This window comes from Pseudophryne corroboree, chromosome 6, assembly GCF_028390025.1.
Source record: "Pseudophryne corroboree isolate aPseCor3 chromosome 6, aPseCor3.hap2, whole genome shotgun sequence".
NCBI classification, from domain to species: domain Eukaryota; kingdom Metazoa; phylum Chordata; class Amphibia; order Anura; family Myobatrachidae; genus Pseudophryne; species Pseudophryne corroboree.
In genome coordinates, this window is record NC_086449.1 from 662,298,730 (window position 1) to 662,317,628 (window position 18,899).

The 18,899-nt window shown below is 46.1% G+C and overlaps 1 protein-coding gene across 2 annotated transcripts in view; it reads left to right on the forward strand.

Moving 5' to 3' along the window:
- The window catches only part of ANKHD1 (ankyrin repeat and KH domain containing 1), a 411,439-nt gene that overhangs the window by 45,903 nt on the left and 346,637 nt on the right, over positions 1–18,899 (forward strand). For both annotated transcript variants that reach the window (XM_063928239.1, XM_063928240.1), the window contains exon 2: positions 5,741–5,894. In XM_063928239.1, coding sequence (XP_063784309.1) covers positions 5,741–5,894 — 154 coding nt within the window. The remainder of the gene's footprint in view (positions 1–5,740; positions 5,895–18,899) is intronic.

Genomic DNA, 18,899 nt, shown 5'->3' on the forward strand with positions numbered 1-18,899 from the left:
TCTCAATCTCAAGTCCCTGAACAAGTTTGTGAAGGTCTCCAAGTTTCGTATGGAAACTGTTCGCCCTATTGTTCTAGCCTTGGAGCCTGGGGCCTATATGGTCTCACTGGACATACAGGATGCTTACTGCATATTCCCATTGCAGTGTCGCATCAGCAGTACCTGAGGTTTGCGATTGGCAACCTCCATTACCAGTTTCGGGCGTAACTTTTGGTTTTACCACGGCTCCGCGAGTCTTCACCAAAGTTATGGCGGGAAGGACGGCTGTACTCCGCCGTCAAGGGATTAGGATCCTACCGTACTTGGACAACTTGTTGATACTGGCAAATTCCCCAGAGATTCTCCTACGTCATCTAGATTTGACTATTAGGTTCCTGCAAGCCCACGGGTGGCCCATCAACTGGAAAAAATCCTTCATGGTCTCGGCTCACGGCATGGCGCACCTGGGAGCATTGTTGGACACTCGCAACCAGCGGTTCTTGTCTCAGGAGAAAGTCCTGAAGTTTCAGGACAGGATTCGATGCTTCCTATCTCGTCCGCAAGTGTCGATACATTCGGCAATGCAAGTGCTAGGTCTCATGGTGTCCGCTTTCGACATGGTGGTGTACGCTCAATTCCATTCCCGCCCTCTCCAGAGGCTGACTCTTGCCAAGTGGGATGACCTGCCTCACCGGATCAGGTCTCAAATGATCTCATTGTTTCCGGAGGTCCGTCTGTCACTGAGCTGGAGGCTTCAGGACCAACAATTGAGCAGGGGTTGTCCCTTCTGGATCTCCAACTGGGTCCTTCTGACGACGGATGCCAGTCTAAGGGGTTGGGGTGCGGTGTTGGAGCAACACTCCCTTCAGGGTTGGTGGACCAAGGAGTAGTCTCTCCTCCCAATAAACATTCTGGAATTGCGGGCGGTGTTCAACTCATTGAACTTGGCCCAGCATCTAATACAGAACAGACCTGTTCAAGTACATTCGGACAACGCCACCACGGTGGCGTACATCAATCATCAAGGCGGCACTCGAAGCCGCATGGCAGTGAGGGAAGTATCACAGATTCATCAGTGGGCGGAACGCCATCTACCAGCCATATCGGCAGTGTTCATTCCGGGGGTCCTAAACTGGGAAGCAGACTTTCTCAGTCGTCGGGACGTACACGCCGGAGAGTAGAGCCTCCATCCAGAAGTCTTTCAACTCCCCGTGGACAAGTGGGGCCTTCCAGATGTGGACCTGATGGCGTCTCGACACAATCACAAGATTCCAGTCTTCAGAGCAAGGACAAGGGATCCTCAAACAGCATTCGTGGATGCACTGGCAATTCCATGGAACTTTCGGCTGCCATACGTGTTCCCTCCGGTGTCACTCCTGCCCAGAGTAATAAGGAAGTTCAAGCAAGAAGGTGGAATCCTACTTCTGATCGCTCCAGCGTGGCCCAGACAGCATTGGTTCTCAGACCTGCAAGGTCTTTCGATAGAGCGTCCCCTTCTACTTCCACAGAGCCCAGATCTCCTCGTTCAGGGCCCCTGTGTATGTCAGGATTTAGCCCGTTTGGCTTTGACGGCGTGGCTTTTGAAGCTTCCATCTTAAGGGCCAAAGGATTTTCTGAGGCGGTCATTCAAACCATGTTAAAGGCCTGAAAACCGGCTTCTGCTCAGATTTATCATAGGGTCTGTAATTCTTACTTTGCTTGGTGCACATCTAATAATCATGACGCTTACAAGTTTAGTACGGCCAAACTTTTGGCTTTTCTACAACAAGGCCTGGACTTGGGCCTTCGTCTGGCCTCCATCAAGGTTCATATTTCTGCCTTGTCGGTTTTGGTTTCAGAGAAAGATTGCGACATTACCTGATGTGCATAACTTCACTCAGGCTGTGTTGCGGATTCAGCCTCCTTGCGTCCCGCCTGTGGCCCCTTGGGACTTGTCGGTGGTTCTGGAGGCGTTGCAAGGGTCTCCAGTTGAGCCTCTTGAATCTGCTGACCTTAAGTAGCTTACTCTTAAGGTAGTGTTTCTGCTAGCTATTGCTTCCGTTAGACTGGTGTCGGATTTGGGTGCCTTGTCTTGTAGGTCACCCTATCTGATTTTTCACCGTGATCGGGCGGTTCTTAGAACACGTCCCGGATATTTACCTAATGTGGTGTTTTCTTTCCACCTTAATCAGGAGATTGTGGTTCCGGCCTTTGCCTCCCCTTATTTGTCTTCCAAAGAAAGTTCTTTGGATGTGGTACGGGCTCTCCGTATCTACGTGAAGAGAACTGCCTCCAATCAGGAAGTCGGATTCTCTCTTTGTTCTGTTTTGGTTTTCACAAACGTGGCTGGCCTGCTCACAAGCAGACCCTGGCCAGATGGATTAGAAGGGTGATTGCACATGCTTATGTACAGGCTGGCCTTCCAGCTCCTGCTACTATAAAGCCCATTCTACTCGGTCAGTTGGACCTTCTTGGGTGGCCCGCCGTAGTGCGACCCTTGAACAATAAATTGTGCAAGGCGGCTACGTGGTCCTCGGTGAACACGTTCATAAGGTTCTATGCCTTTGATGCATCCGCCTCCCAGGATGCTTCCTTTGGACGCTGGGTTCTTGTGCCCGCTACAGTGCGTCCCCTCCCATAAGGAACTGCTTTAGGACATCCCCAATGTCATTCCCTGTGGAGCCTAGTGTACCCCGCAGCAGAAAACGAGATTTATGGTAAAAACTTACCTTTGTTAAATCTTTCTGCGAGGTACACTGGGCTTCACAGGGCGCCCACCCTGACGCACTTAGCTTCCTTGGGTTGATATGGCATTAGCCGCTGACATTTTCTCCTGTCGTGAGAATGTGGTGTATGTGGCTACTAACAGTTGTTGTCTCTTTTGCCTGCTACTGCATTGGACTGGTTAACAAAAACTGAGCTCCTGTGCACGGAGGTGGGGTTATAGAGGAGGTGGCACTATGCATCTTGGGTAGAAGGTCAATGCTTTGAGCCTGTTGGTGCCTCGGATCAAGATCCTACTCTACACCCCAATGTCATTCCCTGTGGAGCCCAGTGTACCTCGCAGAAAGAAATTTAACAAAGGTAAGTTCTTACCATAAATCTCATTTTCTCTTATGTCCTAGAGGATGCTGGGGTCCACATTAGTACCATGGGGTATAGACTGGTCCACTAGGAGCTACTGGCACTTTAAGAGTTTGAAAGTGTGGGCTGGCTTCTCCCTCTATGCCCCTCCTACCAGACTCTGTTAAGAAAATGTGTGCCGGAGGAGCCGATCACAGCTAGGGGAGCTCTCCAGAGTTTCTCTAGTAAAAGTTTTTTTTTTTTTTAGAGTTTTTCATTTTTTTACAGGGAGGCTGCTGGCAACAGCCTCCCTGCTTCGTGGGATTAAGGGGGGAGTAGTGTCCGCCCTGTGGGGTCTGAGCCACTTTCTTCACTGACAGGACACTGAGCTCCTGAGGGTGCTGATTGTTAGCCGCTCCAGGCGACTGCTCACTCCCGCAGCACGCTGCCACCCCCTTACAGAGCCAGAAGACTTTGGTGGCGAGTGAGTCACCGCCCCCCTCTGGCAAGCGGGTAGCCGTTGTGAAGACGGCGGCAATAGGGTAGGTAGCGCAGTACTAACAGCGCTCCGGGGCTCAGCGGTACATAGTGCGGTGCTGTGAGGGGCTCCAATCTGTGTCTCTCTGTGGCATACTTGTGGGGGAGAGGGGGGGGAACTGTGTCTGACATTTCCCTGTGTGTGTGTGTGTGTGTGTGTGTGTGTGTGTTTTAATATCTCACATAGCCATGTCTAGGGACTCTGTGTCATATGCTGCAGAAGATGTTTCCTCTCAGGAGGGATCCATTCCATGTACACAGTATTGTAATGCTTTGTCTCAGATCCCTATTGTTGAACCTGAGTGGTTAACTTCTATCAAAGGAATGATCTCTACTAGGGTAGCTAATACTGAGACTGAAACTCAGGTGTTGAAGTCTATTGCAGTTTGGTCAGGCTCTGTCTCTATTCCTGCAAAATCCCCTAGCATGTTCCCACAGAAACATGCACTTGCCCAAATTATGCATGATGACATGGATACCGATTCTGATACTACAGACGGTGATGGGGATGTGCTGAGGGGGGCGACATCCCTTGAAAAGGGAGTGCATTTCATGATTGAGGCCATTAGAGATGTTGAACATTAATGACATTCCGAACAAGGTTATTCCTACCCTGATACAGGCTAGGAAAGGAGTAACGTCTAAACATTACCATCGTATTTGGAAAAAATATGTATCTTGGTGCGAGTCCAAGAAGTGGAGTTTCAACTGGGACGGTTTCTCCTCTTCCCGCAAGCAGGTGTGGATATGGGCCTGAGGTTGGTATCCGTAAAGGTCCAGATTTCGTCTCTCTCCATTTTCTTCCAGAAACAGTTGGCCTCCATCCTTGACGTTAAGACTTTTCTGAAAAGGGTTGTGTACATCCAGCCTCCCTTTGTGCCACCTACGGCGCCCTGGGATCTTAATGTGCTGTTACAGTTTCTCCAATCGGATTGGTTCGAACCTCTACCGGAGGTTGAGGTCAAATTTCTCACGTGGAAGGCTGTCACTTTGTTGGCCTTGGCTTGTGCTAGACGTGTGTCGGCATTGGGGGCTTTGTCTTGTAAGAGCCGCTACTTGATCTTCCATGAAGATAGAGCTGAGCTCCGGACACGTCAGCAGTTCCTTCCGAAGGTTGTCTGCTTTTCATATCAACCAACCTATTGTGGTGTCAGTTGCTACTGACTCCTCAATTTCATCAAAGTCCTTAGATGTTGTAAGGACTCTAAGAATCTGTGAGGAGGACTGCTCGTCACAGAAAATCGGACTCTGTTTGTCCTGTATGAACCCTAGAAAATTGTGTCCTGCTTCTAAGCAGACTATCTCTCGCTGGATCAGGTTCACTATCCAGCATGCGGATTCTACGGCAGGCTTGCCATGTCCTTCGTCTGTTAAGGCCCACTCTACTTGAAAGGTGGGTTCTTCCTGGGCGGCTGGCCGGGGTGTCTCGGCTTTGCAACTTTGCCGAGCAGCTACTTGGTCTGGGTCGAACACGTTCGCAAAGTTCTACAAGTTCGATATTTTGGCCTCTGAGGACCTTAAGTTCGGTCATTTGGTACTGCAGGAGCCTCCGCGCTCTCACTCTCCCGTTCTGGTAGCTTTGGTACATCCCCATGGTACTAATGTGGACCCCAGCATCCTCTAGGACGTAAGAGAGAATAGGTAAATCTTTTTCTCGCAGTCTGTAGAGGATGCTGGGCACCCGCCCGGCGCTTTGTTTTCCTGTAGTGGTTATCTGGTTCAGTACAACTTTGTTTTTAGTTGAGTACTGCGTTGTTACTTGGTAAGTAATGTTTCAGCCGTTGCTGTGTTTCAAGCTAGTTAGCTTGGTTTCCTTGTATGTGTGAGTTGGTGTGAATCTTGCCACTATCTGTGTTTAATCCTTCTCTCGAAGATGTCTGTCTCCTCGGGCACAGTTTCTAGACCGAGTCTGGTAGGAGGGGCATAGAGGGAGGAGCCAGCCAGCTCACACCCTCAAACTCTTAAAGTGCCAGTGGCTCCTAATGGACCAGTCTATATCCCATGGTACTAATGTGGACCCCAGCATCCTCTACGGACTACGAGAAAAGGATTTACCGGTAGGTAATTAAAATCCTATTTCATTTATAAAACCAAATCCCAAAAAATTATCTTCCAATTCCATTTCCTCAGGTTCTGCTTGCCAAAGCTGCTGTTCAAATTATACGTTATTATGTTTCAACAGGTTGAATCCTTTATTTTGGATCAAGAGGATTTGGATAATCCAGTGCTTAAAACTGCATCAGAACTTTTGTTATCAACTGCTGCAGAAGGAGCTGACTTCAGGACTGTTGATCCAGAAACACAGGCACGTCTGGAAGCTTTATTAGAAGCTGCAGGTACGCTGATGTAAAATATGCAGTTTGTTCAAGTGTATACTGTAGATCAGGGGTTCTCGTCTCCAGTCCTCCGGTACCGCCAACGGGTTATGTTTTGTGGGTTTCTTTAATCATGCACAATTGAGTTAATCTCTTTTGGCGGGTCGGTAATAATCTCACTTGCTTCACAGACAGAAGTCGCTCTTAGATGTACAAGTTTTTTGAGCATTTACTCTTAAGATTAAAGGCTATATTTTATTTGCTTACTATAGGGGGTAGTGGCCGGACCGCAGAGGCTGTGTGACGTCACACACAACCTCTGCGACCCGGCCAGAGATGACTAACTCCCTGCCAGCTGCAGGAGCTGCGGTAGCTGGGAGTCACTCTACAAGTACGAAAGCATCGCTGCTGTGCAATGCTTTTGTACTTGTGCGGGGGGGGCCTGACATGCGGGGTGGACTAGCCCTTTGCTGGGCGTCCCCCTGCATGTCAGGGAAGAGGATCGTAGCTGTGCTAAATTTAGCACAGCTACGATCAGGCCGGAATGACCCCATTAGTCGTGTATGCAGTGCGGATATGGTTACAGCTGATTGACATTCAACTTTGTATTGGCTGCTGTTTTTTTCATGATCGAGATTTCTCTTTTTCTACAAGATATTTCATAAAGAATAGTCGTTTTACAGAATATCATCCTCTAGAACAGCATGTGAATAATGTTCAGCATAACAAAGGGGATAATTAAAGTATGCTTTCTGTCACATAAGATTTGTTGATTTGAATGACCATTGTGTGTAATGGGCAGAGAAAATGCATTTTTGTAAATTTTGTCCCTAATGATGTCCGTTTGGTCTGTGCCTCATTGGATAAAAAACATAACCACCTAAACAGGTTGAGGTAGAGGAATAGCGCTGACTGGTATATCATAAAAACTGTCTTTGATAGAGAGGGATTAAAGAATAATTTTAGGGTCTACTTTGTGCCCTTTGTTTTCTGCGTATGGTGCCTGCTTTTCTGCTTTAGAAACAGAGAATTTGACGGCAGATAAGAACCACTTGGCCCATCTATTCTGCCCTTTTGCTTTGGTCTAGGAAAGTATATAGACATGCAAGTATAGGACTTATCCGGGTGTGGATCATAGGGTTGACATGCATTAGGTCGACAGTGATTAGGTCGAAATGGAAAAAGGTCGACAAGGTTTTCTTGTTTTTTTTTTTTTTTACTTTTTTTTGGGTGTCGTTTTCATCGTAAAGTGATGGGGAACTTCGCTCACCATGCTTAGGGCAAGGTGCCTCACTCCTCGGCACAGGTTACTATTCCCAATTGTAGTCCACGTGGATCGTAAAGTATGAAAAAGCTAAAAAAATGAAACTAAAATGTGAAAGACACATGAACCTTTTTCCATGTCGACCTAATTCATGTCAAACAATAGTGGTCGACCTAATGACCGTATCCTGATTTCTTGGATTTTATGGTTTTATGTATTGAGGCTTATACCATAATTTTGTGGTCAGCATGCCTAAAATTTACTAGAATGCCAATCAAATATATATTTACATTTTGTGCTTTTGCCAACACTAGGGAATGAAAATCCTACAGCGTAGACACGCTTGCAGTAACTAATCCATTTCTGATGGGTAATTAGCCTTCCCTTCCCCAATAGTCAGCCATCCCCAGTACCAGACAACCGTGGTTAAAATGTATGCGAGTTTTAAGGCATTCAGTTGAATTGACCCCTATTACATGGTTATTGCCATGTCCTGGCTTAGTTTGATATTTTATCAAAATCAATCCTGTGTAAATAAATGAATGCACCTTCTCTTCCAGAGAATATGGACACCTTATTTTCCAAGCCTTTTACTAGATACAAATATAATGCTTCAAAAGGGAAAGGGCTTAATAATGACTTAGTCTGAATGTTTCATTTATTACCTTTTAAGGGGGGTACTCACGGGAGAGATGTGTGCTGAGCGATCTGAACACAGACCGCTCAGCACACATCTCTCACCCCGCTCAGCACAGCGCGATGTGCTGAGCGAGGGGGAAAGCCGACGGGGGGCCGCTCACTTCACACAACGGTGAAGTGAGCGACCCGCTAGATTGAGCCTGCATGCAGGCTCAATCTAGCATCGGCGATAGCGATGCGCGGGGCCGCGCATCGCTATTGCTGGAGGGCATACACACGGCAGATCCGTGCTTAAAATCTAAGCAATCTAGCAAGATTGCTTAGATTTTAAGCACGGATCTCTCCGTGTGTACCCCCCTTTACTGTTTTGTCTTCTATCCTATTCTAATGTGATCTCCACCCATGTATGTACAGTTTCTCCTACATGTAATACTTTCAGCTCATGTTGATTTTCAGCCTCCAACTATTTCTGTCTCCACTGTAAAGGTGACGTACAGTTTAAACAATTTTAATTTATCGTAGGTCTTCCATTTAATTTACCATTTTATTGGGAAAAATGACAATTTTAAAATGAAGTCCTTTTGAAAATTAAGATTAATATACACCTGCAGGGACATGTTCTTTGTAAGTAGCCTGTCCATGCTGTGTTAGAAGTGAAAGGAATGTTAATGTAATTCCAGTAGATGCCATTTCTTCTGTAGGGTCCACAGGTTATCCACAGGATAACATTGGGATACGAGGTAGCGACAGTGGTTTGGCAACAAACGTTCAAAGCTTTCAGCCTCCGAGAATGCAACGGGTCCGCTCCTGGCTCAGGCAATTCAGTTTTTTGTTTGGTGCGGCAGGAACCGGACCTTGGTCAACGTGCTGCTGGTTTTTAGCAGCCATAGGCTTTTTTTATTTTATTTTTATAGTCTTACTATATTTTTTGGGCGATCTTTCTTTCTAAAAAGCGTCTTATACGTACCTTAGAAAGAGTCGCTCCAACAACTCCCCGCCGGGTCGCGTTAACGCTTACCCACGTGTACAGTGCTGTTTTGGTGGGCGTCTGTGTAGGATGTACTAGCAAGTCCAGCAGATGTTACCAGGCTGTGGCCGGAGCATGGGGAGAAGGTAAGGTATCGGTTCCTTAGTAGGGGAAACGCGAGAGACAAACGCACTGTTTCGGGATGGAGACTACCGAACATTAGCTGACGTGGCTGCCACCTAGAATGCACCAGCGCTTAGCCTCAGGGATCATAGGCTCCAGGGGTAGTATGAGGCAGCGATTCCTGGGGTTGATGTCAGCAGTGGGGAGTTAGACGCTCCCTTGGTCGGCCCTTCCCCCGGTTCATGACCAGTTTCCTCTGAGTTTCCTGCGATGAACGGAGTTCTCGCTTCCATCTGAGACTGTGTATCGAAAAGGACTGAGGTCGCAGCATAGGCAGCTGTATGACTGGTGCGTCAGCGCTCACTTGGGCGTCTGTGTTCACTGTAGTTTCATGGGGCAATTGTGTACACTAATAGTGTCTGGATCAACTCAGAGTTCACTAATGTATTGATCAATCCTGGAAGCGGGGTGAAGTCTCCCTGTATCCCACTCCTGAGCCGGATTATACAGCCCTAAGTCTTTACCTTTGGTACGAATAGTTGGATAAGTGCCTGCTGCATAGGAGTCTGTAAACTGTTGCTGGTGTTTTCTTTCACTGTGCTACTGAATACGTTATATGAGGTAATGCAGTAATATGTTTCTTTTACATACTTGAAATGTACAGAATCTGTAGTTTATTATGTGCTTATTATACTAATGTATAACCTGTGACTGCTAGTGTTACTGCTGACTTTACTATTTTCTGTCAGTTTCTGTGTATTTTGATCCTCAATGCTGGTGCAAAGCAGGGAGGGATTGGATTGTATGTCACTTTAACAAATTTTAAAGTGATTGCAGTCACAGTTTGTGTGGTTAACACTGTAAAGGTGTGTGATTTTATTTATCATGTCTAAGAGAGGCATGGGTGAGGAGGATACACTCCACAGCAGCACCAACACTCATTTCATGTTTGTCTTGCAAATCTGGGTTAACCTCTCAGGTTCTGGTTCAAAATGGATTATGTTCAAATTGTTTTAGCTTTCACCAAAGCCTCTTGAATAATCCGAGGCAGGCACAGGTTCAGGTTGAACCCCCATGGGCTACTTTTGCACAGACATTATCCAGTATAGCTGAGTGGATAATACCAGTTCCTATACCAGGGATAGGTTATCCCATCTTTCATGCAACATTCCACCTGGGGGCTATCGCATCCAGTAGAGGTATCAGCAGGCTCTCAACAGAACCAGGCTGAAAGGCCGGGGTAAGTAAATCATACATACATGAAACCACATCTTCACAGTCTACACCTGTTTCAGATAAGGTCTCGTTGGAGGATGAAGACTCATCGCACTCCAGGTCTGCATACAGAGACTAGGAGGAAGGCCTCAGCTCAGTGGACATTCGTGATCTAATTAGTGCTATGAAAGCCATTCTATCCTTAGTGGAGGCAGCAGAGCCTTTGTTAATATCTAAGGCACCTGTGTTTTAAACATCCCAAAATAGTTAGGACTGAGTTTCCTGGGTCAGAACAGCCGATGGAAATTATGCAAGAGGCTTGGGTTACACCTAGTAAGAAGTTTAGAATTCCAAGGAAATTGAATTCCCATTATCCTCTTCTGGCTGAGGACTGTTTAAAAAGGGAGGTGGCTCCCAAAGTAGATACACATGTCATTGATTTGTGCGAAAATCTACATTACCTCTTCATCATCATGAAATTATGTCACGGATAGGAAAATAGATGGTTTTCTTAAAACCATTTTCTTCTTGTCTGGGGCAATCATAAGACCAGCAATGGCTTCAGCCTGGATGGCAAAAGCAGTGACAGCCTGGGCTGATGCATTGTAGGATGACTTTTCAATGGCATATAGAGAGCAAAAATCTCATATTGCACATATATCAAGCAGGCAGCTATTTTTCTGGAAGAAGCAGCCTTGGATATGGGTACAATTGCCTCTCGGGCATCAGCCTCAGCAGTATCCGCTCGCAGAATGGTTTGGTTACGTACATGGAAAGCTGACTCGGAATCCAAGAAGGTTCTGGAGTCTTTGCCTTTTACTGGAAATATTCTTTTTGGTAAAGAATTAAACAGTATTTTGGAGTCGGAAGCAGACTCCAAGAAAGTGACAAGCTTAGATTTATAGCTTTTCGGACTCTAGGAAAAGCAAAAGGAAAGGGTTATAGCAAACAGACTCAATCTGGTAAGACTAAAAAGCATTGGGCCTACCAGAGGACCGGCTTCCAAATCAAAAGATAAGCCATCAGCCTGATGGTGTGGGCCTCCACCTGGGGGATCCCAGGGTAGGAGGCCGACTTCTTCAGTTTACACAGATCTGGCAGCAGTCTACCACAGATGCTTGGACGCAAGAAGCGATATCTCACAGTTATGTGTTTGCTTTCAAGAAACGCCTTCCTCAAAGGTGGGGTTTTTTTTTTGTATTTTTTTTTTGGACCATCCCGTCTTCAGTGGAAACGAAAGCCAGGGCTTTGCAAGAGGCAGTTCGGAAGTTGCTTCAGTCAGGAGTGATAATTCCATTTCCTCCTGCACATCAAAGGACACTGTTTTTATTCCAACCTGTTTCTAGTCCAGAAGCCCAGCAGATCGTTCTGGCCCATACTCAATCTCAAAGTGCTGAACAAGTACATTTGGGTTCCTCTGTGTCATATGGAGACTTTACGTTATTTTGGCCATGGAGGCAGAGGATTTTATGGTATCCAGAATGCTTACCTTCATGTTCCTATAGCACTGTCCCATCAGCGCTATCTCAGGTTTTTTTTTTTTTTAATCCTCCAGCAACATTTTCAGTTTCAGGCCCTACCATTTGGACTTGCCACAGCTCCCACAGTGTTTTATGGTGGTAATGGCATCTTATCTCCGTCAGCAGGGGATAAGGATTTTTCCATACCTCGATGACTTATTAATCCTGGCACAATCTCAGGAATTTCTTCAGTGTCATCTGCAACAGACCATAAGACACGGTTGGCTCATAAATTGGGCAAAGTAGTCCCTGGTTCCGTCGCAATGGATGACTCATTTGGGGGCTGTTTTGGATTCGAATCTTCAGAGAGTAATCTTACCTCCTAAACAAAATATCCAAAATTCAGTCAAGGATTCAGGAGCTGCTACACAGTCAAAAGATATCCATTCACGCAGCAGTGTGTGTGTGATGGGGTTGATGGTGTCGACATGGTGGTGTATGCTCCGTTCCACCTGAGGCCTCTGCAATGTCTGATCCTTTCCAAATGGAATGGTTTTCATCAGATAATAAAAACGCACACTATGGTCCTTCTTCTGGAAGTAAGGAGGTCATTAGCCTGGTGGCTACAGACATCCCATCTGGACAAAGGGAGACCCTTTTGGATATCAGATTGGGAAATTCTGACAACAGATGCCAGCCTTCTGGGCTGGGGAGTGGTGACCGGAAGGAGTTTCTTCCAGGAGTAGTGGACCAAGGAAGGAAGTTGCCTGCCAATAAATATATTGGAACTTCGAGCCATATATATGGCACTTATTCAGGCAAAGGACATCCTTCAGGAGAAACCATTCTAGATCCGCTCGGACAATGCAACGGCAGTAGTGTACCTCCTCTATCGGAGGAACTCGCAGCCAAAACACAATGAAGGAGGTAAGTCGCACATTAAAGTGGGCAGAACTACATCATCCAGCCTTGTCCGCAGTGTTCATTCCGAGAGTCCTAAACTGGGAAGCGGATCTTCTCAGTCGACACGCCATTCATGCAAACGAATGGGCTTTACACCCCAAGGTCTTCCAAATTCTGGTAGACAGTTGGGGGTTACCGGAGATATATCTCATGGCGTCCCGTCAGAGCAACAAAGTTCCCGCATACGGGATAAGAACAAAGGATCCCAAAGCGATCTTTGTGAATGCCCTGTCAGTGAGATGGATTTTTCATCTAGCCTATATGTTTCCACCAATCGCCCTAATACCCAGGGTGATGTGGAAGGCAAAACAAGGAAGGGACGCCATGATACTAATGGCTCCGGCTTGGCCCAGAAGACATTGGTACACAGATTTGCAGAGGTTGTCGATGGATGCTCCATTCTTACTCTCAACGTCCAGATCTACTGTCTCAGGGTCCTTGCTATCACAAGCACCTGGATCAACTGTCTTTGACGGCGTGGCTCTTGAGAATTCCATCCTGAAAGCAAGAGGATTCTCACAACAGGTAATTCAAACAATGCTCAGAGCAAGGAAACTTTCCTCAGCTTACATTTACCACTGAATATGGCAATCCTATATTCAGTGGTGCAGTGAACGGAAATTTGACCCTAGGTCTGTCACGTTCCAGATTCCTAGCATTCCTTCAGGCAGGAATGGACAAAGGTCTAAGGGTGACTTCCTTGAGAGTGCAAGTGTCAGCATTAACTGTATGGTTCAAAAAGAAAATTGCCAATTTACAGGATGTATGCACTTTTTACCAGGGAATGCTGCATATTCAACTTCCTTTTGTTCCTCCTACAGTGCATTGGGACTTAAGTTAGTCCTGAAGGCCCTTCAAGTTGCCCCATTTGAACCACTAAAACGAGTGGATCTTAAATGTTTGACAGCTAAAGTTTTCTCTCTACTGGCTATTGCTTCAGCTAGAAGAGTTTCAGATTTAGGGGCATTGCTATGTCACCCTCCTTTTCTGATTTTTTTTTTATTTTTTTTATCCAGATAGAGCGGTTCTCAGAACTAAATCTGGGTATCTTCCGAAGGTTGTGTCTGAATTCCACCTTAACGAAGAAATTGTAGTCCCGGCCTTCCAAGGGCCGGACCTTTCTGCGGGAGATGCATTATTGGAAGTAGATCATACCAGTGCCATCAGAAAAACAGACACTCTCTCTTCGTTCTCTACGGATTTCACAAGAGCAGATGGCCTGCTGACTAGCAGACACTGGCGAGGTGGCTATGAATGACTATTTCAGAAGCATATTCTCAAGCTGATCTCCCTGTTCAGCTAATGTCTCTGCTTACTCTGCTCGTAAGGTTAGGTCTGTCATGGGCAGCACAACATGGTGCTTCAGCAGAACAGATACAGTGGGGCAAAAAATTATTTGGACAGCCACCGATTGTGCAAGTTGACCCACTTTAAAACATGAGAGGTCTGTAATTTCCATCATAGGTACACTTCAGCTGTGAGAGACAGAATCTGAAGGAAAAAAAAACTAGGAAATCACATTGTATGATTTTTAAACAATTTATTTGTGTATTCTTGCGGAAAATAAATATTTGGACAATCAAAAAGTTGAACTCAATACTTTGTAATATAACCTCGGTTGGCAATTACAGAGGTCAAATGTTTCCTGAGCAGGTTTGCACACACTGTAGCAGGTATTTTGGCCCACTCTTACATACAGATCTTCTCTAGATCTGTCATGTTTTGGGACTGTCGCCAGGCAACACAGACTTTCAACTCCCTCCACAGATTTTCTATTGGGTTGAGGTCTGGAGACTGACAAGGCCAGTCCAGAACCTTGAAATGCTTTTTACGGAGCCACTCCTTAGTTGCCCGGCAGTGTGTTTGGGGTCATTGTCATGCTGGAAGACTGAGCCACGTTCCATCTTTAATATTCTTATTGAGGGAAGGAGGTTTTTGCCCAAAATCTCACGATACATGGCCCCATTCATCCTCTCCTTAATACGGATCAGTCGTCCTGTCCCCTTTGCAGAAAAGCAGCCCCAAAGCATGATGTTTCCACCCCCATGCTTCACAGTGGGTATCTGACCACATTACATTCTCCCAATCCTCCTCTGGAGCATCCAGATGGTCACTGGCAAACTTTAGATGGGCCTGGACATGTGCTGGCTTAAACAGGGGGACCTTTCTGGCGCTGCAGGTTTTCAATTCATGACGACGTAGTGTGTTACTAATGGTAACCTTTGTGACTGTGGTCCCAGCTCTCTTGTGGTCATTGACCAAGTTCCCCCATGTAGTTCTGGGCTGATTCACCACCATTCTCAAGATCATTGATACCCCACGAGGTGAGATCTTGCATGGAGCCCCAGGTCGAGGGAGATTGTCAGTGATCTTGTATTTCTTCCATTTTTATATTTTTATAATTGTGCTAACAGTTGATCTCTCCTCACCAAGCTGTTTGCCTATTGTCGAGTAGCTCATCCCAGCCTTGTGCAGCTCTACAATTTTGTCCCTGGTGTCCTTAGACAGCTCTCTGGTCTTGGCCATGGTGGAGAAGTAGCAGTCTGACTGAGGGTGTGGACAAGTGTCTTTTATATAGATAACCAGTTCAAACAGGTGCCATTAATACAGCTAATGAGTGAAGGATAGAAGAGCTTTTTAAAGAAGTAGTAACAGGTCTGTGAGAGCCAGAAATCTTGCTGCTTAGTTGGTGTCCAAATATTTATTTTCCACAAGAATATACAAGTAAATTGTTAAAAAATCATACAATGTGATTTCCTGGTTCTCCCCCCCCCTTCCAGATTCTGTCTCTCACAGTTGTAGTGTACCTATGATGGAAATTACAGACCTCTCTCATCTTTTTAAGTGGGTCAACTTGCACAATCGGTGGCTGTCCAAATACTTTTTTGCCCCACTGTATGTAAGGCAGCCACATGGTCTTCTATTAACACATTCTTTAGACATTATTCCTTTGATACCTTTGCCTCTCAGGACGCTGAATTCGGGCGAAGGATTCTCCTGTCCAAGAGTGTCCCCACCACTAAATTGCTTTGGGACATCCCAATGTTATCCTATGGATAAGCTGTGGACCCTGCAGGTGAAATGATTTGTTATAATAATAATAATAATAATAATTGTATTTATATAGCGCTCTTTCTCCCATAGGACTCAAGGCGCTTAACAGATACATAGCATAATATAGTACAGAAAATAATGAAGTACATTTTCATAAAATACAGAAGCATGAAGATACTAAAAGGGACAATTATGGGAATGCTTGAGTAAACAGAAAAGTCTTGAGTCTACTTTTGAAGGATTCTATAGTTGGGGCCTCTCGCACTGTGCGGGGAAGTGAGTTCCATAGAGTCAGAGCCGCATGACTAAAAGCTCGACCCCCAGATGAATTACGGTAGATTCTAGGTACTGCTAAAAGTCCTTCATCTACAGATCGCAGTAATCGAGTGGGCCAGTATGGGGTCAGAAGCTGTTTGAGGTACCTTGGGCCTTGGTCATGTAATGCTTTGAAACTCAGTAAGCCAATCTTGAAGATGATTCGCCATCGTACAGGCAGCCAGTGAAGGGAGTAGAGGATGGGTGTTATGTGGCTAGAACGGGGCTGGTTGGTTAATAGCCTGGCAGCTGTGTTTTGCACCAGCTGTAAGCGCTGCAATTCTTTTGCTGGGAGACCAAGGTAGAGGGCATTACAGTAGTCTAAACGAGATGATACAAATGCATGTATGACTTTTGGCATATCATCTGAGGGAATTAAGTGCTTGATTCTGGCTATGTTCCTCAGGTGAAAGAATGAGGATTTGATTGTGGCTGATATCTGATGTTTAAGTGTCAAGCCACCATCCAGGACAACGCCAAGATTCCGCACACGATCACTGGTCTGTAATTCTGAATCCCCGAGTGTAAGTCCAGTTGGTTGGCTATGCTGCAGTCTTGTCCTTTGATGTTGCGGTCGTATCATAAGGACCTCTGTTTTATCCGGGTTCAGTCGCAGCCAGCTGGCGCTCATCCACTCCTGTAGTTCAGCTAGACAGCCATTAAGGGTTGCTATTGGGTTATCAGTGCCCGGAGACTTACCGTTGATAATGGTATTTCTCCTAAGTCCACTGGGATCCCACCCTGACGCACCTGATTTGAGGATCCTTTCACTCATTAACCTCTTCCTTCTTGTACGGAAGGGTGTGCATGTGTGCTCTTCTCGTTTGATTAGGGCTCTCTATGATGCTTGTGCCTTGAGCTTTTGAAAACAACTGAATTGCCTGAGCCAGGAGGCGAGGATATAGGGACGGGCCCGTTGCATTCTGGGAGTCCGAAAGCTTTGATTGTTTGGTGCCAATCCTCTGTCGCTACCTCATATCCCATTGTTATCGTGTAGATCATGTGGACTTAGGAGAAATAGCATTATCAACGGTAAGTCTACCATTACGATTATTTGGCACATGTGTCGTCGTTGACCAGTGAGTGTTGAGGTCCAGAGATCCTTCACCAGTATTTTTTAATTTTTTATTTTGACTGGTCTGCCTTGGAGAATCACATGTTTGAATAAACTTTGTTTGATTTATATTATTTTCTTTTCTTTCCATGATGAGCTATATGTGTTGATAATCAGTGGAACACACTATGCAGGATCAGATAAATGATCCGGACCTCAGAGAGATTCTGATCAGTGTGTGTTTATAATTGGCTCAGTGTGTACGTTCTTCAGTGGGATCGGGACTCCCACTCTGATCTGTCTATTGCAGGAGTGTTTAAAGCCGTTTTACTCTCCTGCATACACATCTATGCAATTATTGTCAAGCTTATGCCTCGGTTGAATATAATCTGCTCTTTTTTTTCTGACCTCATTGCTCACAGTATTGTGTGTTTTTACAGTGCATAAATGAATTTATGCTCCTACATCAAACTTGCTGATAGCACCCTGTGTTCTCCCCAGAATATTTACCGGATTGGTATAGTGAGGGAGGTCTACTGGCGTGCACGGACAAAATCGGGGAGGGGGCAACATGAAGATGAAATTCAACATAAATGCAATTGGGCCCCCAATTGAAACTTTGTTTCATGGAGTGACCTGTGAATTTCTTAATAGTTAAATGTCCTTTCTGTGTATAGCATTAGAGCTATCCATCTCTAAAAAAATAAAATTGTACGCATTTGTGGAGATATACATTCTGCTAGTGACTAAAATGCAGGTACTTTATTAAAAATGGACTGTTTTTAACATAAAGTAGATGAGGTTATTACACTCCTGGACTCACTTTTTATACTTGGTTCGATCATGGGAGATAGGTTTAGTCTACCAGCCAGGGAGAGAGAATGCAGGAAAGCCTTTTGTAGAGAGAACTACCTGTGCTTCTACCAACTCCTGGGTACGGGTCTCAATGACTTAGGCCAGTGGTCTCCAACCTTAATTGGGGTGTGAGCTACTTTCAGAAAATAAAACCTCTGAAGGAGCTACCCCCCCCCCCATGCGCGTGTGCGTTCCTGCGAAAGTGGGTGTGGTATCACAAGTGGGTGTGGCCTCACAACTACAAGTAATGCCTCCCCCGCGTAGTGCCAGATACACAAATAATGCCCCACAGCAGTGCCAGATACACAAATAATGCCTCCCAGCACTGCCAGATACACAAATAATGCCTCCCAGCAGCGCCAGATAAAATGCGCCCCTCCCCCCAGTGTCCGATACAGTGCTCCACACAGTGCTAACCCTTGCTGGCTTCTTCTACTGCCGCCGGTGCTGCTGCTCCTGTATGAGGGACGGAAGGGGAGGAGAGCGCAGCGCACGCCTCTCCTGTGAAGTCCGGAGAGCGGCTGCGGTGAGGGCAACAGTCTCCAGCGGTGGTGGGCATTTAAAATATGGTGCGATAAGTTAGCCAATCAAAACTCGCGGTCCGGCAGCCAATCAGGTTCCGTCACTGCCGGTCCACGAGCACTGATTGGCTGATGGCCGTCACCATATTAAAAATGAAGGGAGGAGGAGTGCCAGTGACTGCCCAGGCCTGTGCTCTCTGTGAGCTAACGAAAATACTACGGCGACCTACAGGTTGGAGATCACTGACTTTGGCCTTTTACAGTGAGGTTGCCGCACGTACAGATTTTTTTCTCTAACGTCCTAGAGGATGCTGGGGACTCCGTAAGGACCATGGGGATAGACGGGCTCCGCAGGAGACATGGGCACTTTAAGAAAGACTTTAGGTCTGGGTGTGCACTGGCTCCTCCCTCTATGCCCCTCCTCTAGACCTCAGTTTGATACTGTGCCCAGAGGAGATGGGTGCACTACAGGGAGCTCTCCTGAGCTTCCTGTCAAAGTATATTTGTTAGGTTTTTTTATTTTCAGGGAGCCTGCTGGCAACAGACTCCCTGCATCGAGGGACTGAGGAGAGGGAAACAGACCTACTTCTGTGAGT